Source organism: Phascolarctos cinereus, unplaced genomic scaffold (assembly GCF_003287225.1).
Source record: "Phascolarctos cinereus isolate Bilbo 61053 unplaced genomic scaffold, phaCin_HiC Scaffold_7;HRSCAF=346, whole genome shotgun sequence".
Classification (NCBI taxonomy): Eukaryota; Metazoa; Chordata; class Mammalia; order Diprotodontia; family Phascolarctidae; genus Phascolarctos; species Phascolarctos cinereus.
In genome coordinates, this window is record NW_027556180.1 from 48,214,134 (window position 1) to 48,235,513 (window position 21,380).

The following is a 21,380-nucleotide window of genomic DNA, read 5'->3' on the forward strand; positions in this document are numbered from 1 at the left end:
CTTCCTCCCCATCCCCCTCCTCCCACTTCGATCCCCCTTTGCCTAGATTCCAGTCTGTCATCATCAACTGACTATTGCACATCTTGAATTGAATGCCCTGTAGTTCTCAGGCTGTACTAGCTGTATGTCCCTAGGCAAGTAACTTAACCTCTATTGGCCTTGATTTCCTCATCATTAAAACAGAAATAACCATAATTCCTACCTTTGCAAAATTGTGCTAAGGATGAAATAATATTTATTAAAAAAAAAACTTTGTAAACCTTAAAATATGAAGTCCTAGCTATCACTATCTCAGATTCAACATTTCCAAAACAGCCCACTCCTCCTGCCATGCCCCCAAGTGTTAGTGTAAATTTGAACTTCAAAAAGTAGATTGGGAAGAGGGGGTAATCAGAAGCAAACACTTCTGGGAGACAGGATCAAAAGAAAGAATAGAATAAATGGGGGAGACAGGATAGGATTAGGGGAAATAGAGTTAGTTTTTCACAACATGACTACTATGGAAGTGTTTTGCATAACTGCACATGTATAACCTATATTGAGTTGCTTGCCTTTTGAATGAGGGTGGGTGGAGAGGGAGGAAGGGAGAGCATTTGGAACCCAAAGTTTTAAAAACATATGTTTAAAAGAAATGTTTTCACATCTAGATATTAAATCTACTCACCTTGTTATTCTCTGTAACCTACATTAAAAAAATCATGCATTATGAGCAGCTGGAACTTTAAAAGTCACATATTCCATTTCCCTCTCTTTATAGAAGAAAAAAAATAGATTCAGAGAAGATTGGGGGCTTCTAGAGGCAGAGATGGGATTTGAACCCAGATACAGTGAAATCCTTCCACTAAATGACACTATTTTAGCTTCCTGAAGTTGTGGCTTAATCAGAAGCCCTAAATAAATTTCATAAAATGAAAGAGAAAAGATCAAGAAATATTTGTTTTGGTTGTTGTGATTTTACTATAGGCTCTCTCACTCACTTAGTGACTTGAAATTTAAAATATATATTCTTAGCAGTTAGGTGTTAATGCATTGCTCTCTTATCTTTTAGTAGAAAAGTTTCTCTATTATTTTACATATTTTCTTGAGTTTCAGTGCTATAAGTGGAATTATAACAATAGATGAGATCCTTGTCAAGAATTTAAGTAAATTCTGGAACTTTTATTTTCTTTGGAAAATCATGATACAAGGTCATATAAATCCCTTAAATCTTGTGCTCTTAAATGTCAGGAGGCAAAAAAGAAGAAAAATGTCATAATCAAGAGGACCTTTTGTCTCAGTTTTGAAGTATACTATTTTCTTTTTTGAAAAGAATGTTTCTTTTCGAGCAGACATTTGCCAAGACCATATTAAGGGCAGATGTATGCTGGAGGCCAGCACCTGGTAGTGGGCCCCTAACCCCGTGAGATTACCACACCCCAAGCAGCTTGTTCCGGGACAAACCGTACCATAACGTGTTCCTGTCAGGGCTAACCGCAAGATGTCGCCACACCGCCCCTGGAAAGTCCCGGAGGCCCATTTTCCCCCTTTGCCCCTCCCCGCTTTTGCCCTATATAAGCTTGTAACGCTCAAAAATAAAATTAGACCTTGCCTACCATCCTTTTGGTCTCACTCCTCCTTTTCACCCATTCCCTTCAGCCAGGGTCCTCCTCGACCCCCCACGTATACTGGCCCTGCAGGTCGGGGCAAGTGGCGCCCAACGTGGGGCTCGAGGTTCGGACTTCTGCCAGGCGGACCAGCATTGAGAAACGATTCGTCGCGACCCCCTCCTTCTCATCGCTCATGAAGAGCCCCTGCGTTTTGGTAAGTTGAGTTTTCGTCCGCCTCATTCTAATCATGGGTTCCAACCTTTCTAAGGAGCAGGTCTTTATCCAAGACCTTAAGCATGCCCTTAAGGAGAGAGGAGTTAAAGTTAAGAAAAAGGACCTTTTGAAATTCTTTCTTTTTGTAGATGAGGTCTGCCCTTGGTTTATGGTTACCGGCCCAGATATTCATCCGGGAAAGTGGCAGAAGGTCGGGAGAGACCTCAATAGAAAGTTGCAAACTGAAGGGCCAGAGGCGGTCCCTCCCTCGGCTTTTTCTTACTGGGGTATCATCAGAGACATAGTGGAATCTGCCCCTGGGGACCCAGGCAAGCGCCAACTCCTTTCGGTGGCAGAGTTTTGTTTACGCCCCTTGTCGCGGGCAGCTTCTGTTAAATCGCTACAGCGCCCTTTATCACGAACCGCCTCTACAAAGTCATTAGAATCAGTGGGAAAAAGTCCCCCTAGACCCCCCTCCGTGGTCATTACCATTCCGCCGGAACCTCCAAAGCCTCTTTATCCTCCCCTCCCTGTGGAAACGGTCCCGGCTACTGAACCTTTAACACTGCCTATAATTGCAAAACACAAAACTCCTCCTTTAGGAGATCCTGACCCTGATACTCTAGATCCCGGGGACGAGGCGGAACTGGAGGAAGAAGCCGCCCGATATAATAACCCGGACTGGCCCATAACTCCCCAGTACCTACCCCCTCCCTACATATCCCAGACTTGCGCTCCTGCGCTTTTGCCCCCCATTCCCACTTCCTCAGCCCTCACATCCGCCAGAAGTCAACTCTCCACTCAAGTTAAGGAGCTCCGAGAAGTCTTAGCCTCCACCTCAGTATTGACTCCCGAGGGTGGCGTCCATATTATTCCTACAGGCATCTTTGGCCCCCCGCCCCCTGACTTCTATTTTTTCATCCTTGGTCGCGCCTCCGCTACTATTAATGGCCTCATGATTCACCCCTCCATTGTGGATAGTGATTACACGGGGGAAATTCAGATACTTGCCTCAACCCTGAAAGGGCCCCTCACTGTCCGTCAGGGACAACGCCTTGCGCAGGCTCTCCCGCTCCCCCTACAGACTCCATACCCTGCTCTCGCCACTGTTAGAGGCCACTCCAAGCCTGGTTCCTCAGACATCTATTGGGTCCAGGCCATTTCCCAAGACCGCCCCATGCTTACGCTTTTTATTCAAGGCAGGCTTTTTGAAGGAATATTAGATTCAGGAGCTGACTCGACTGTTATCTCAAAAGACAGTTGGCCATCTTCGTGGCCCCTTCAACCATCCATGACACACTTGCAGGGCATAGGTCAATCCACAATACCCTACAGAGCTCTCAATGGCTGCCTTGGCAAGACAAAGAAGGAAATAAAGGGACTGTTCGGCTTTTTGTGATCCCCGGCTTACCTGTCAACTTATGGGGAAGGGACATTCTTTCACAGATGGGGGTAATTATGTGCAGCCCAAATACCGTTGTGACCCGTCAAATGTTCTCCCAGGGATTTCTCCCAGGGCAAGGATTAGGCAAGAAAGGTCAAGGGCAACTGTCCCCCATTGTTCTGAAGGGAGAAAAGGACGAGCAGGCCTTGGTTGTGAGAGCCCAGATAATCAGAACCATTTTTCGTGAGGGCCACGGGTCCTCCTGCACTCCAGGCAGATAGGATCTCGTGGAGAAATGACCTACCCGTCTGGGTAGACCAGTGGCCCTTACCCAAGAAAAAACTGGAGGCAGCGCTTGCTTTAGTGCAGGAGCAACTAGCTGCAGGTCACATAGAACCATCTACATCCCCGTGGAACACGCCCATTTTTGTTATCCAAAAAAGATCAGGTAAATGGCGACTCTTACATGATTTACGGGCCGTCAATAAAACTATGATTCCTATGGGGGCCCTTCAACCTGGGCTCCCCTCCCCTGTAGCCATACCGCAAGATTTTTCTAAGATTACAATTGATCTTAAGGATTGCTTCTTTTCCATTCCCCTCCACCCTTCCGATTGTCAGCGCTTCGCTTTTAGTGTTCCTATTACCAATTGTGTGGGCCCTTCTCCGCGCTTTCAGTGGAAAGTTTTGCCACAAGGCATGGCTAATAGCCCTACGCTGTGCCAAAAATATGTTGCCCAAACAATTGATCCTTTCCGCTTGCAGTATCCCAAGCTTTATATTATCCATTATATGGACGATATCCTCCTTGCAGGACCAAATAATGAGGAATTGACTCAGGTATCACAGGAGCTCATTAAGGCGTTGGAATATCGGGGCCTTAATATTTCCCCTGATAAAGTGCAAACCTGCCCCCCCAGCTGTTCTTGGGATTTGAACTCTTGACGAATCGCATTCTCTCCCAGAAGGTTCGCCTACGAGTGAGTCACCTTTGCTCCCTTAATGATTTCCAAAAATTACTGGGAGAATTGAATTGGCTTCGGCCATATCTTAAGATCACTACAGGGGAACTGCGACCCTTGTTTGATATTCTTAAAGGAGACTCCGATCCAAATTCACCCCGCTCTCTCACGCCGGAGGCCCGTAAGGCCCTTGCCTTAATTGAGCAAGCCATTCATGAACAACATATTGGCTATTACGCTCCTCAAAAACCTCTTTGGTTCTTAATTTTTTCCACCACTTTTTCTCCCACTGGATTGTTATGGCAGGGACATCCGTTATTCTGGATTCATATGCCAGCCACACCTACAAAGATCCTTTCTTCCTACCCGCATTTAACGGCAGGGCTCCTGCGCCTCGGCCGAGAGGCAGCCCTTCGACTTTTTGGTCGAGAACCAGATCATATTGTTTGCCCCTACACTGCTTCGCAGATTCAATGGCTGCTTCAGAATGATGATGATTGGGCAGTTAATTGCATTTCCTATATGGGAGCTATAGACAATCATTATCCCTCAGATAAGCTCATTCAGTTCTTTCAGAAAACACCCGTGGTCTTCCCAAGGATCACCAAAGCGGAGCCCATAGAGAGCGCCCATTTGGCGTTCACTGATGGCTCCGCCACAGGGAAGGCAGCCTTTAGTGTTGATGGACAGGTCACCTCTTTTGACACCCCTTTCACCTCCGCGCAGCTGGTAGAGCTCGCAGCGGTCATTAAGGTTTTTGAATCTGTCTCGGGCCCCCTCAATGTTTATACTGATAGTTCCTATATTGCACAGTCAGTCCCTCTATTGGAAACCGTCCCGTATATCCGTCCCTCCACTAATGCGTCTCCTCTTTTTGCCACTCTTCAGCTTCTAATTCTCTCCCGCGATCACCCCTTTTTCATTGGTCATATTCGTGCCCATTCCGACCTCCCCGGTCCTCTTTCTGAAGGGAATGATCAGGTTGATCAAGTAACTCGTCGCATTCTGCTTGCTCTGTCTGCCTCCCCTGTTGAGGCTGCCACACAAGCCCACAAGCTGCATCACCTGAATGCCCATACGCTTCGTCTCAAGTTCCCTATAACCCGGGAACAAGCCAGACAGATTGTGAAACAGTGCCCTGGTTGCCTGACCCTCCTTCCTGAACCTCATAATGGCATCAATCCCCGAGGTCTTATCCCCGGGGAACTTTGGCAAATGGATGTCACTCACTATCCCCCTTTTGGTCGGCTTAAATATGTTCATGTGTCCATTGATACCTTCAGTGGCTTCATTTTTGCCACCCTGCAACCTGGAGAGGCCACCAAACATGTCATTAATCACCTCCTTAGTGCCTTGGCGGTCCTCCCGCAGCCCAAAATTCTTAAGACAGATAATGGCCCTGGTTATACCAGTTCTTCTTTCAGATCTTTTTGTACACAGTTGCATATTAAGCATGTTACTGGTATACCCTATAATCCTCAAGGGCAAGGAATTGTGGAAAGGGCCCATCAGACACTGAAAAACATGATCCTGAAATTACAATCAGGGAGGGAAGTTCTTTATCCCAGAGCTGGCAATGCCAAAACATTGCTCAATCACGCTCTTTTTGTTTTAAATTTTCTCACTCTGGACACTGCGGCAAAGAGTGCCGCAGACCGCCTTTGGCATTCCACTACGGCCCAAACCTACGCTCAGGCAAAATGGAAAGATCCCCTGCTTGGCAAATGGCAGGGCCCTGATCCTGTGTTAATCTGGGGCAAAGGCCATGCTTGTATTTATGACTCAAAGTGCCAAAATGCTAGATGGTTGCCTGAAAGGCTGATTAGGTTGATGGACAAGCCAGAAACTCATAATGCCGTCCAGGGAACCACACCCCCCTGAGACACCTCTGTTTTCTTTCTCTGTTTTACAGAAAATGACGATCCTCGTAATTTTCCTCCTGTTCCGTGGGAGCCACGGTGGTTTTCAATCTCCTGACCCAGTAGCGCTCAGCCGTGCCCTCTTTGGAAGCCCTTGTGACTGCGGCGGGGGCACGTTCACTGTCCGTCCCGCCACCTACACGCAAGAAGTGGACTGCGGGGAAAAGACAGCCTACCTCGCCTACCGTCATTCTATCACGGGCGTCTCCAAACCCAAGTGGGAATGCGTAAGGAAGCCCCGAGTTATCCCTCCGAATGGTGGCCAGCCCGGGCCTTGCCCCAGTGATTGCAACTACCTTGAGGCCTTGCACTCCACATGCTATAGTTCTACCCAGCAGTGCAGTGGCAGCTCAGGAACAGTCTATCTTACTACAATACAGGAAAGAGAATATGGTGGCTCCACAGGAGGGGACTGGGCGCATATAACTAGCCAAGGCCTACGTGGAAGTACCAATAAGTATGCTCAGGCTTCCTGTCGTAAAGAAAATATTGGAAAAAATGTCTGTTGGCCCCTTCATGCACCTGTCCATATCTCTGATGGGGGTGGCCCTACAGACCAAATTAGGGAACATGAGGTTAGGGAACGAATAAATGAAATAATTAAGAGTATGTATCCCCCCATCCATTACCATCCACTTGCACTGCCCAAACCCCGGGGAACGGACCTAGATGTCCAAACTTCAGAAATCCTTGAAGCAACACTTAAGGCCCTTAATTACTCTAACCCTGATTTGGCTGCCGATTGCTGGCTGTGTATGGCCCTTGGCACACCTATGCCCATAGCTTTGATGTCCAAAAATGGCTCCACATCCACAAATTGCACACTTAGTCCACCTTTTAAGGTACAACCTGTTGGTCTCCGCCCCTCTCCTTGTATCCAAGCCCCATTTCAGAATTCCACTGCTGATATTGATGTTGGTTTTGCTACCTTTGCTAATTGCTCTGAAGTCAAAAACTATACCTCACAGGAACCTCTCTGTCCCCTGCCGGGACAACTTTTCGCCTGTGGGGGAAATATGGCCTACTCTGCTCTCCCCCAGAATTGGACAGGACTCTGCACACAAATTTCAATCCTCCCTGATATCGACATCATTCCGGGAGATGAGCCTGTCCCACTGCCCAGTTTTGATTATATTACTGGAAGACCCAAGAGGGCTGTTGCATTTATCCCCCTCCTTGTTGGCCTTGGGATTACAGGGGCACTCGCTACCGGCTCTGCCGGCATAGGAGTTGCTGTTGATTCATATACAAAACTATCCCATCAATTTCTTAATGATGTGCAAACCCTCTCGGGGACGATAAATGACCTTCAAGACCAAATTGACTCCCTGGCGGGAGTCGTTCTTCAGAATAGGAGGGGCCTAGATTTACTCACGGCAGAACAAGGGGGAATTTGCTTAGCCCTACAAGAAAAATGTTGCTTCTATGCAAATAAATCTGGGATAGTGCGGGATAAAATCAAAAAACTGCAAGAGGATCTGATTGAAAGACGCAGAAAACTTTTTGAAAATCCCCTCTGGAGTGGCTTGAATGGAGTCCTCCCATACCTCCTCCCTCTTCTTGGACCTTTAATTGGTCTCCTCCTACTTTTTTCTTTTGGACCTTGGGCCTTTACCAGACTAACCTCTTTCATTAAGACGCAGATTGAGGCTTCTCTTAAAAACACCGTCAATATCCATTACCACCAACTTGCTTCGTCAGAAGATCCTACTGATACCATGGAAGAGGGTCTCCAGTTCTCGAAGCTCGTGCATCCGGAATCTCGCTGCTCGCGGTGGTGGAGAAATATTAAGGATAAAAAGTGATCTGGCAGCTGTGAGAGAGCCCATGACGGGAATATTGAGGTCCCATGTTTCAAAAAAAGATCAGCGCGGCTGCAGTTGTTTCCCCATGACGGGAATAGAGTGAGGCCATGATGGGTTACATCGTGGGGTCCCCTCGCTTAGCCTAAGACAGGGACCACTGCCACTAATGCGCTTTGAACATGGAGGCCGACCTCATAGCCTAAGACAGGCCTCTCACCTGCTATTTTAAACACAAAATGGGGGACATGCTGGAGGCCAGCACCTGGTAGTGGGCCCCTAACCCCGTGAGATTACCACACCCCAAGCAGCTTGTTCCGGGACAAACCGTACCATAACGTGTTCCTGTCAGGGCTAACCGCAAGATGTCGCCACACCGCCCCTGGAAAGTCCCGGAGGCCCATTTTCCCCCTTTGCCCCTCCCCGCTTTTGCCCTATATAAGCTTGTAACGCTCAAAAATAAAATTAGACCTTGCCTACCATCCTTTTGGTCTCACTCCTCCTTTTCACCCATTCCCTTCAGCCAGGGTCCTCCTCGACCCCCCACGTATACTGGCCCTGCAGGTCGGGGCAGATGTAAATATGTTAAGTGGAATAGAAACACAGGACTTGTACAAATTCATTATGGACCTCTATTTTAACTTCTGGGTGGGTCCCTCCCCATGGTATATTTTTCTAGGACCTGTGTTCATCTTCAGTAAAAAGATGAGAGCAGTCTCCTCCTGAGAATCTTTTGATAGCAAAGCATACATTTGGTCACAATTAGTAAGGGAAACAATTTGCCATTGTTATCTCTTGGTGTTTGTTCAGGCTTTGGGAGGGGCTTTCAGAAAACTTGCCAGTGTCTTCCTTTTGATTCAAGTGAATGCTTTGTCTTGTCATACTTGAGATTCTTGAGTTTAGATTGAGATTTGGAAACCTCTATCTCCTAGGGTCCCTTTCTCATTCTTCAGTCATATCTGACTTTTGTGACCCCCATTTGGTGTTGTCTCTTTTTTTTTTTTAATTAATTATTTTTAGGTTTCCACATTCACTTCCAAAAGCTTTTGAACTTTAAATTTTCTCCCCCTCCCTTCCCGCCTCTCTCCCCAAGACAGTGCACAATCTGATATAGGCTATAAGTATACATTCCTATTAAATATATTTTCACATTAGTCATGTTGTCAAGAAGAATTAAAACCAAAAGGAGGAACCACAAGAAAGAAAGAAAAAAAAACAGAAAAAAAGAGCAAATAATATGCTTCAGTATGCATTCAGACTCTTTCTCTGAATGTGGATAGCATTTTCCATCATGAGATGGAAATGTCTTAGATCCTTGCATTGCTGAGAAGAGATAAGTCCGTCAAAGCTGGTCTTCGCACACTGTGACTGTTACTGAGTACAACATTCTCCTGGTTCTGCTCATTTCACTCAGCATCAGTCCATTGAAGTCTTTCCAGTTTTTTTTGAAGTCCACTTGCTCATCATTTCTTACAGCACAATAGTATTCCATTACATTAATATACCACAACTTGTTCAGCCATTCCCTAATTGATGAGCATCTCTTTGGGATACAGCTCTAGAAGTGCTATTGCTGAGTCAAAGGGTATGCACATTTTTATAGCCCTTTGAGCATAGTTTCAAATTGCTCTTCAAAATGGTTGGATCATTTCACAACTCCACCAACAATGCGTTAGCATTCCAATTTTCCCACATCTTCTCCAATATTTATCATTTTCCTGTTTTGTCATGTTGGTCAATCTGATGGGTGTGATGTGCTTCCTCAGAGTCATTTTGATTTGCATTTCTCTAATCAATAGTGATTTCGAGCATTTTTTCATATGACTATAGATGGCTTTAATTTCTTCGTCTGAGAACTGCCTGTTGGATGTCCTTTGACCATTTATCAATTGGAGAATGGCTTGTGTTCTTATAAATTTGACTTAGTTCTCTACATATTTTGATGAGACCCTTATCAGAGACACCAGTTGTAAAAATTCTTTTCCAGTTTCATTTGGTGTTCTCTTGGCAAATTTGCCATTTCCTTCTCCAGTTCTTTTAATAGATGAGGAAACTGAGGCAAGGTTAAGTGACTTGCCCATAATTTCCTGAAAATTTTAGTCACACTAGATAAATGAAGTGAAGCAGTTCTGCATAGGCTCGGATGTCTACAGAACAGACACACTGATGGTTTTTACTAAAAGAAATGCCTAATATGAAGGTGGCTGGATCTTACTGATGGAACCAAAACTATGCTTCCATCAATGAGAGATAAAGGCTTGAGAATTCACCATGCTACATTTCTATATCTATCTATCTATCTATCTATCTATCTATCTATCTATCTATCTATCTATCTGTCTGTCTGTCTGTCTGTGTACACATACATATGTTTGTAATGTAAAATATCATATATACATATTATATAAGATATAATATGTAAAATTTTTTATCAATGTTAAACTTTTTAGCAGAAATCAACAACAGTTTTAGATTGTGTAATTTGCCATTGTTGTATGTGTTATTTGGGTGAACTTACATGAAGATTAACAGAATATAGAGGATTTTATGTTGTTTTCACACAATTTTTCATTAGAATACAAGCTTCTTAAAGTTGGTCTCTTTTTCATTTGTGTCTTTGCACCCCAAGAATCTAGCACACTCTCTGGCATAGAATCAGTGCTTCATAAATGCTGGTCTGATTGAATTGAACGTATTTATAACTCCTTTCTTTTGGAGTTAATGCTTGATGGTTATGGAAGGAAACTGAGGAGATATCTGACAGAACTGGCTAAGGATATACTAGGTCAGAACAGGTATGGGAGCCAAGTGTATGTCATCAGTGCAATTTAAAGCTAGTCCAAATGGTTTGTGATCCAAAGCTGTCATCTGAGGTTATCAGTCTATGTGAAGTCATTGAGTGACTTATGACTCTCATCATCATCATCATCATCATCATCAATACTCAAAATCTCTGAGTTTTATATTTGTTGATGGTCCAAAGCACTGAGTCTATGGGCTGATTGAACTATCAGATGTGAACTTCTCTCCCACAATTCCTTGCCAGTCAATCCCTCCAATTGCAAGTTGAACTCCTTCCTTTGGTAGTGATGAAAATACAAATGACTCTATAAATTCAGTCTCCCCAGCCTCCAATTCCATGCCACTCATGATCAACAAAGAAACATAGTTTAAAAAAATGAAAAGGAAATTTGATTTTAGTGCCTATTGGAAATGTAATTTTGCTATTTCTCAGAAAGTACATTTCATACATTTTTCACTACATGTAAATAAGACTTCTCGGAAATGAAATAAATCACAGTCATGCTTTCAGAGAGTCTGAGCCCATTTTCTAGTATTGCATATAGCAATGAACATATACACCTCAAACTGATAACAGTTTGTAGAGGTCAATGGGAAAAAAGGATGATGAGTTTTATTTATTTTAGCATCTAGATATTACAAGCTGTGCAAACCGATATACAGATATGCTGACACAGCATTTTATGAGATGGTTTGGTTTGGGATTATATAATTTCATTATAACCTGAAGATATATGAATAGTTTTTAATGTGATCATTCTTTCATCTAAAGTAACTATCTTAAAATGTGTTTTGAAAAGAGCAATGGGTTGTTAGTTAAAGACCTGGCTTTTCTTCCTGATTCAGGGTCCATATGTGATATTGGATAAGTTACTTAACCTCTATGACCCTCAGTTTCCTCATTCGCTGAATGGGGAGGCTGGCAACATGGTTTATAAAGCTTCCCTTTACAGAACCAAAATTCTATTTCACATGAGGCACAATTATAAAGAAATTAGTCTAACTGCCCAATGACAGTCAGTTACATAAATATACAGTCATAGTGCAAAAAATTATTTCATGCAGATGTTACCACCATTAAAAAACTATTGGTATGTGTTTTCTCGCAGAATAATATATGGGCTTCATAATGAAAGGGACTTTTTGATTTTATAGACAGAGGACCTCAGTATGAACTCTGGCATTTGTTACTTGTGTGACCTTGACTAAGCAATTAAGTTATTAACAGCAAATTAATACCAAGTTATTAATAATGATATCACATTAATAATAGCTATCATCATGACAGTTTCCAAAGAGGTTGACATATATTATCTCATCTGGCAATTGTGTGTGGTTGTTATAATTTGTCCTTCATTCTCAAAGAGGACCATGACTTCAAGGAGATGATGACATGACTTGCCATTGGTTTTGATTTGACTGAGGGAGGGCTGTGCAAAGTCATCAGCCTTACTTTCTCCTCCAGAACTATCTGGGTCCAGTGGCCAGATATCGATCAGGATGACTGGAGAAGACCCAGGATGCAATGAGAGACACTGGCCCTTTTAAGCTAAGGTCTTTTCAAGTTCTCACTTTGAGTGATACAAAATCCATTCAGTGAATAGGCGTCTTTGAGAAGTGAGTCAAGGGATGGCTACTTTAATAAAAAAAAAAAATCAAACTGGAAGAGGAAGACCCTCAGGGTTGCTGACCAAAAGAGAAACAGTTACTATTTACATTCACTCTGAGCCAGGAGGGTAAATCTACTCTATTTTTCCTATTGAATCCTATGCCAAGCTCATTGCTTACCTACAGTTCTGCCTCAAATATATGCAGCCAAGAACTAAATTAGAAGTTCATCCAAATGCATGTCATAAAGTAAGCAATAAGCATTATCCATACATTTTTTCTTTCATAAATTGACAAACCAACAAATCTCTTTTTGAGTAATCATGTTTCTCATGGGTTTTTTTGAAAGGATTATTAAACTAAACTAACCAATGATAATTCTGTGGATGGGACTTACCTAGATCTTAGCAAAGCTTTTGAATAAGTAGCTCTTCCTTTCTTATGTAAAGCTGGAGATATATGGACTAGAGCAAAAGTGTCAACATCTCAGTTAGGTGCCAGAACCAGATTAAAATATAATTGAGAAATATGTAGCAAAAATAAATAAAAATGAAATACAACAGAGATAATATTAAGTTGTGGTTTTCTAAGTCACTATGCAGCCTGCATGGGTCTGTTTCTATTTGAGTTTGACAATCCTGGACTAGAAGACAACAAAATCAGTTGTGCTGAGAACTGCTTGATTAACTAGGCTTAAAATGTGGTTGTTAATGGTCCAACGTCAGGGTAGAAGAGGTTCACTAGGATGGCTGAACATATGTGATTGTGATGGAATACTACTATTTAAAATTTATATCAGTAAGTTGGATAAAGTCATAGATGACATGTTAATTGAATTTGCAGTTGACAAGGCTGAGAGGAATAGCTTACACGTGGTATGAGAGATTTGGAATCCATAAAGGACCTTGACATACTAGCAGGGGTGTGGAGCCTGTGGCCTCAAAGCCATCTAGGTCCACAAGTGAAGGACTTTGACTGAATCCAAACTTCACAGAACAAATTCCCTTAATAAAAGGATTTGTTCTGTAAAACTTGGAGTCAGTCAAAAGGCCTCACTCAAGGACCTAGAAGGCCACATGTGGCCTTGAGGCTGCAGGTTCAGCATCCCTGGACTAGAGCACTGGGCTGAATGCAGTAAGAAGAAATTCATTAGAGATAAGTATCAGTCTTGTGTGAAGAAAAAATTCACTTCATAAATATGAAATGGAGGAGGAATGGTTAGACATTAATTATTATGAAAAAAAAATCTGGGGATTTAGTAAACTGCATGCTCAGTATGACTCCACAGTGTGACTCAACATCCCAAAAGGCTAGTGCCTTCTTGAACTGAATTAAGAACATCCCTTGCAAGAATATGGAAGTGATAGTCTCACTGTACCCTACCTCCATGTGGTCTTGTCAGAAGTGTAATGTTCAGTTCTGGGTTGGAGGAAGACCATTTAAAGTATTTTCTTCAGGCTACACATGCCAAGTTTTTTCAAGCAATTGTCCCAAGGACCTTCACTATCTTTTACCTTTCACACTGTGGTCCTCCTTTGGAGATTCCCTAGTTTATCAACATCATTTTAAATTTTAATATGTATGGAAATGCTTGTTTTATTTCTTGCATTCAGAATAAAATAAATTTTTTTTTAAAAAAACTGGAAATCTATTAAGTACAACTTGGTATTCCTTTTGAATATGTAATAAAGTTATCATGTAACTTTCTTTTTTTTCTTTCCTCTCTCTTCCTGCCTCCCAAGAGATGGCTACCTTAGACACAAATATGTGTGTATGGATATGTATGTATCTACATATGTATATATGTGGGTATGTATGTATATGTAATCATTCTATATATACTCCTATTTGTCAGCTCTTTCTCTGGATGCAGATAGTGTCTTCTTTCATAAGTCCTTTGTAGTTAATTTGGGTACTTATAATAGTCAAAATGACTTAGTTGCTTAAAACTATTCTTAAAACAATATTGCTGTTACTGTTTACTACACTCTCTTGGTTCTGCTCATTTTGCTCTTTATTATTTTGTGCAAATCTATCTCGGTTTCTCTAAGATCATCAAACTCATTTCTTGCAGCACAATACTATTCCATCGCAATCATATACCACAACTTGTTCAGCCATTCCTCAATTAACGAGCATGCCTGCAATATCCAGTTCTTTGCTACCACAAAGTCACTAGGCCTCATTTCAAAGTTCTTTCCATTTACATTGTTGTAGGCATAGAACGTCTTCTTTCATGTACTGTTTGCTTTACTCTCCATTAGCTCATAAGTATTCTCATGTTTCTTTCCCCCCTGAAATTATCATATTGTAATTTTTTATAGCAGTGTAATAATAACGTTAAATAACTAATATGAGAATAAAGAATAAACAAACAAACAAACAAACAAACAAACAAATAAATAAATAAATAAATGAATGAATGAATGAATGAATGAATGAATAAATAAATAAATAAATGAAAAGAGGGGAGCTAGGTGGTTCAGTTGAAGTCAGGAAGACCTGAGTTCAAATCCGGCCTCAGACCAAACACTTGACACTTACTAGCTGTGTGACCCTGGGCAAGTCACTTAACCCCAAATGCCTAAAAATAAATAAACAAATTTAATTTAATTTAAAAAATGAAAAATGAAAATAAAATTACAAGAAGACTTTTGAGACACTATAATATACATTTACATATGCATCTTTATGTACACATACATTTACATACATGCAGTTGACAAAGAATTCCTTAATTCATTTTGCTGAAGCATAATCCCCTTCCACCCCCCACTCCCATCTCTGATTCTGAACATCAATATCAGTTTTGATAAACTCAAGGAGATTTATTTATTTTCTTTTTAAGTTTCTTGTTGCCCATTTCACGTAAATGTCTCCACAACAAGTAGTTTTCCAGTTTGGAACCCTGAAGTTTCTATAATCTATAATGCTATGCATTAGTCAGGGTTATGTTTGTTTCAGATAATTCTTCAGTTTTTTAATGATGCCATAATTCTAAACTGAAAATGCAAGTTAATGGGTCTTTGTGAGTCCTCTCAACTCACATGCTTACAGTTTTAAAACTTTTAATTGATTTCCAGTTGGGCAAACTAGAAAATTAGAAACCAAGAAAATATCATAATGTAAACTCATAACCCTCGCCCATCAATGTTTATTCACTCCTCAGAGAGCAGGAAAATTCATTTAGGTTGTTGTCCTAAGGTTCTCAACAAAATCCACAACACAATTAATCCAGTCAAAGTACAATATTTTCCATTTGTTTTAGATCTCAATAAAATCACTAGAAATTCTTTCTCCTCCCCTAAAGCGTTAACTTAAGCTTATCTGAAATGTAAAAGGTATCAAAAGATTAGATGTCCTGAGCTCACACAATTCCCAAATACAAGTTCCTTCACAGCTATCCCACTTAATCAATCTCTCTCCATTTCACTAAAATCTGTTATGTTCATTCTCATTTTGTCTTTGACCTTAAAAGTAATTTGTACTCTGTTCTTATTCATTAGATTAAACAGGAACTGTGTTTGTTGAAGTCCTGAACAATGATGACATCTCTTCAACAGAAAGTTCAAGCAGTTAAAAATTCATGATGAGTCCCAGATGTTAATGTATATCAAAATGTTGGAAAAAATAAAACATATGAAGAATTGAGGCCATGAATGACAATTCATTTTGAGATGACAAAGCAAGTACAATACCAATATTTATAAGATGTTGGATGGGTTTCTTTGAAAATCTTTAGCATGTACAGAGGCACAATATTGGCTTCTCCAAGGCCTGTTTTTTTGAAGGAGATCTTATGGAATGTGTGAATTTTGGTAACTTAAAAGGTTTACGCTTGCAACTAGACCTTTTTAGAATGTTAGGTTATGAACCTTTATACATAAATTGCTGTAGGCAGTCCGGGTACCAAGAAGGAATATTTTTTTTTAAGTAAGAAAAAAGAGAGAAGAAAGGAAGAAAGAAATGTTGTGACTAAAGTAGGGTTCAAATGATTTTTTGAATTATTTGATAAGATATTTCATCAAAGGAAATATCAGGCCTTGAGGGAAATGAAATATATGTTTAAATTAATCTTTCCAAGCGTATGAGGATGTTTTAGTAAGTGCGTTCTCATAATCTTTCCTTCCTGAAAACTGGGACAGAAGTAATGGCAGAGAAAATGTTGGTGGAGCCATGTTGTTCATCAACACCTCTTTGTTTTTCAGTTTTTGACCAAAGACTTCAGGAATAGCAGGATTTTACCTCCTCTCTCAGATAAGGAAGAAATGACTTTTCTCATCTACCTGAGAAAGAAAAAAGGAAAAATAGTCTCTCCTTTCCCCTCATTTTTCCTTTTTGGCTCAGAAAAGGTAAGACTTTTAAGATTTTGCAGCAACACCGTATTGTTGGCCAGAGTTTGGCTTAATCGGTAGGCTGATACAAGATAAATATTAGCACATTGGAATGAAGAAATCTTGATATTATATCTTTTTTAAAAATATTTTGTCATTTATTGTCTTTCTACTATAGAATTTACTTCTCTGAAAGAGGGCTGAATTGGCTAGGCATGTCCCTTTTGAGGCTGGCTAATGTTCTGAAAGCTATCTGTAATTCAGCTAATAGCCACCAGATGGCAGTGAAGCTGTTGGGGAACATAGTCAAGTTTCTTCAGGCATGGTTGGTTGAGTCTCATTGGTAAAGTCAAATGTAGTAACTTACCCATTAACAGATATTCTTTTTATTCAAGCATAGCCATATGATCTAAGGAGTTTAGCTGTATAAGACATATGTACCCTTTGAAATATAATTTGGAAGGAGGTAAAGTGAAGACCATAGTATACTTTCAATAACTATAGAAACTGTTATCAGTAGCTACTTAGTTAGATCTTTCACAGCATTTCAGTCATAAGAATCATTTTCAGGAATGTTCATGCAAATGAACCTGCTAAGATATGCCTGACTAGCAATGCAGCAAAATTTGCCACATACGTCTGCTGTAGTTCTGAATCTTTATCCCATTGTCATCAAAACACCAGTTTTTTTTTTTATGGGTCTGAGCTGAGAATGTTCTTTTTTTAATGGTTGAAAAAATTAAAAGAAGATTAGCATTGTGTGATATGAAAATTATATTAAATTCAAATTTCAGTGACCAGAAATGAGGTTTTATGGCAACACAACTATACTTACTCATTTACGTATTTCTATGGCTGCTTTTGCACTATATGAGCAAAGTTGAGTAGTTACACCAGACTCTGTTGTGCTTTATAATTTTGAACTGCTGAGCAATGTACTACAGATTACAGTGACACAATATAATTTGACAGCATTTTTAGTGCCATGTATCACACCTACTACATTTTGCTTTGCCAGTTATATACATATCATGTCAAAAGAAGGAAAAAAAAGTGCCATTTTTTTGAACTCATGGACCAGCCTGACAGTTTTCTTATTGAAAACCTTCCTCAACCACTATTATCAGACACAGGATAATTTTGGAAATTTGCTTCTGATTCAGACTTGGTAATATTTCTTAATGAATTTAACCTAAACTTGCAAAGTAAAACATAATTTTATGCAAAACTTATACGCCAGTAAACTCTATTAAATGACAACTAGTGCTGTTTAGTCATAAGTAATATCAAGCTAGTTTATATACTTATTGTGATATCAAAAATTAAAACAAGAGGTAAGATCTACATTCCCACACAAATTTGAAGCATGCATATTTTCTGAGCTCAAACTACAGTTCCAGTAGCAAGTGCAAAGGAAATTTCCATATTTCAAAATCAATTTAACTGTTCAACTGGCCACATAACTTTTCATTTGAAGTTGTTAATCTGCAATGTAATAACATGTAAAAAGGCAAACATGAAGAGAGGAATCTAAAAAAGTTCTACAAATGCCTTCCAAGTAATGAACATGTTTGATTAAAACCATATGATCATGAATTGATATCAGTATTTGGTAGCAACTATGTGTGAAAAGACATTTTCAAAGATGAAATATGTAAAGACTCATTATAGATTAACATTAACAGATGACTATTTGCAGTCAGTTTTAATGGCAGGAAACACTACCTTTCAGCCTCAATTAAAACAAAATATTGTCTCCTCCAAAAATACCATTTTTTTTCATTAGTAGATCTACATTACAAAAAACAAATTGTACTATATAATTATTATTATACTTTGAATTTTGTCAATAAAGGATTTGTGGAAACCTGTTTTCTCTCTTGTTTCATAAATAATTACATATCTTCAAATTTGCTTCTTGGCCTATGAAAGTCTAATACATTTACTATCTGGCCCTTTATGGAAAAAAAATTTGCCCACCTCTATTTTAACCTACTTATTGTGGTTAAGACTAACATGCATATTTCTGTGTCCCAAGCTGTTCTGTATTTTATGTTACTATCTTATCTTCCTTATATGAGAGGTGATGTGGATGAGTGTTAAGGACAGCTCCTACAATTCTAGAGAATTATGTGCACAATATATGGGGAAAAAAATTGGTGGACATCATGTCTATAACTTTCTAACCATGACCCTTAAGGTAGTTTTAGCCCTATTTAGCAGAGCCAAGCATGGTGTGTTTGAAACATTATTGAATATGGAATCAGTGTCCCTGGGTTAAAATCTTATTTATGATACTCATTACCTTTGTGACTAGAAAATGAAATGAAAGAACTGACAAGACAACTTTCAAGTTTCCTTCTAGTTCTAGATCTTATGTTCCATTGTGGTATGACTTGTCTGCTGTGAGCCAGGAATTTCAGCAGTATCCCTTTCTTTTCTAGTGCATGCCTTCCATGACTCTATGGAAACACTAGTCCTGGATTTTCTTACCTTTCCTTATAAATGCTTAACCTACAGTCATTTTGCCTCCTCTTTCCCTCAAGTCTTTATTTTCCTATTTAAGTTCTCTTCATTGATTAAAAGAGTCAAAACTCCATTTTTGTATTATAAATGTTCTAGGTGTACTATGAATATACATATAACATGCAAGACAACTTCTCGTGAATACTCTTTAAAAATCTACTTTCTCTGTTAAAAACTTCTATTTTAAAATTTCTCTGTTTTCAACAGTGCCCTTGTAACAAGACAGGTGCTAAAAACCAAGATGAAAATACTCACTGAGGTCTCTACTTTGTTACCCATTCCCACCAAAATCTTTGTATCTTTCTCCAGTTTTGACCGTCCTCAGGAGTTAGGACTCTCTAATTTAGTGATAGATGACAGTTTATAAGTCTGTCACAACAAACAAATATTCTAATGTGTATTCTTTGCATTCTCAATCCTTAGGGGGCTGATTAACTTGATAAGTTTACAGGTGATGAGTTTTCTTTAAAAGCTAATTGTACGTGAATATATCTTATTGGGAAAAAAATGGTTGGCTTAGGGTGTTGGGGATCAATTGAGAATAAAATAATTGGCTTGGTTTTTTATGATTGGAAGCATTGCTTTGTGCTGGTTTATAAAATTGGGGTCTCTAGCAGAATTGCCCCCTTTACCCTCTCCCTTTTCTAGAGCTAAGAGCAGACTTGGGTCCTAGAGTGGCAGGGGATGGAAGGAATTACACATGCATAAAATTTCTTCACCTCTCGCTTGGAGCCACTAATAGGTGCCTTGAGGCAGAGGCATCTGGTGGTTCCATGAACTCAGTTTCATGTGGCCTGAGAAGAGAGTTCCTGAACGCTGGATTCCTGGACAGAAGAGAAGAATTAGACAGTGTCAAGGTCTTGGAATATTTATGAATCCAGCTTCTAGAGGGAGAGAATCACCAACCTCAGGTTTGCCTTCCAGCAGCTCTGAGTTTGAGAAGTTCAGAACTCAGACTTTTAGAGAGAAAAAAGAAAGTTAGTTTGCAACACTCCCCTCTGGATTTTTTCACCAGGAACCCTAAGGTAAAGAATTCGAGGACCAAGCCTGATAGCGAGAGAATATGTTTAAGGATCCCAGGAAGTGCCAGATCCTTGGGAACAAGGGGTTCACAGAATCTGAACTTCCATTGTAAATATAGCCTACTGAAAGAAAAGAACTTCACCTACATTTGGCTTGGGAGCTAAAAGAGCCTTGACATTGAGAGCAAAAGACCTGAATTTGTACTCAACTATTGTATGATTTTTGAGACAGTTCAGAAATGATGGGAAGGAGATTGATTTTCTAGTAATCCCAAGTTCATTTTCCTTTGGAGTAGGGGTAGGGGTGGGGGTGGGGGTGTCCAAATCCTTTACTTAGAACAGTAATGCTAGAGCTCTATGTTTGTCCCTAGACTGAAAGTGCTAGAATGTTGTGGATCTGCCTTTCAAGAAACCCCAAGTTTCTTTACATCCTGAGCAGAGTACAAACTACAGGAGTGGGCTTTACTTCTGAAAGATGATGTTAGACCTTGGGTGGGGGAGTTGGAATTTAACAAAGAAGGAAAAAGAGTTACATAACTTCTTTATGTACATGAGGGTTTGTGTATTTTTTTGCTGTTGTTGTTTGATTTTGTTTGCATTTTCTTTGGGGTGAAATAGACCTCTGCTATACCAGTGTCCATTGTTACCTTGAGTCAAGACACGGGAGTTGAGGAATCCTTGACCCATATTTGTATAATAACATTAGTCTTCCCTGATCTATATAGCACAAGATGAATTCATAAGTGGCTAGAGTCATTAGCCGTGGACAGCACACCCAACTTTGCCCTGGATGATTTTTCCATTTCTAAGCTGCTTTCCCCAAGTTCCTTACTTTGATTGTGGGCAGAACCACTTCTCCCAAAAAGACAAGGTTTCATGTGAAAGTTTACTAGTTATTTTGAGTGGCATTTAAACTGGACTCTTGCTCGAAGAAATAAGCTTTTCATTCAAATGAGTAGATAAAATAAGGTAATTTGAATTGATTGAATTCCATGCCTTATCATATTCAACCTGTTGTTGTTGTCATTTTGAGTCATTCATTACAAGTCCAGTCAAAAAAGTATCTGCCTGCTACCAAAATCCATTGCTTTTCTCAATCTAACATTGTTTGTCACTAGTGGGCACCTTCACCTTCAAACAGGTATATAATGACAAATTTAATCTAAGCTTGTTTCAGATAACCTTCATTGCTACACTGTTTCTCTACCCTTTGTGAATATGA

At 40.1% G+C, this 21,380-nt stretch overlaps 1 protein-coding gene across 1 annotated transcript; it reads left to right on the plus strand.

The window, feature by feature from the left end:
* Positions 1 to 1,563: 1,563 nt before the first annotated feature.
* Positions 1,564 to 8,348, plus strand: LOC110204799 (syncytin-1-like). The gene is made up of 2 exons (XM_020980934.2): positions 1,564 to 1,800; positions 6,058 to 8,348. Exons 1-2 carry the CDS (start codon positions 1,780 to 1,782, stop codon positions 7,867 to 7,869), a joined length of 1,833 nt encoding a protein of 610 aa, XP_020836593.1. The 5' UTR covers positions 1,564 to 1,779; the 3' UTR covers positions 7,870 to 8,348.
* Positions 8,349 to 21,380: the final 13,032 nt, after the last annotated feature.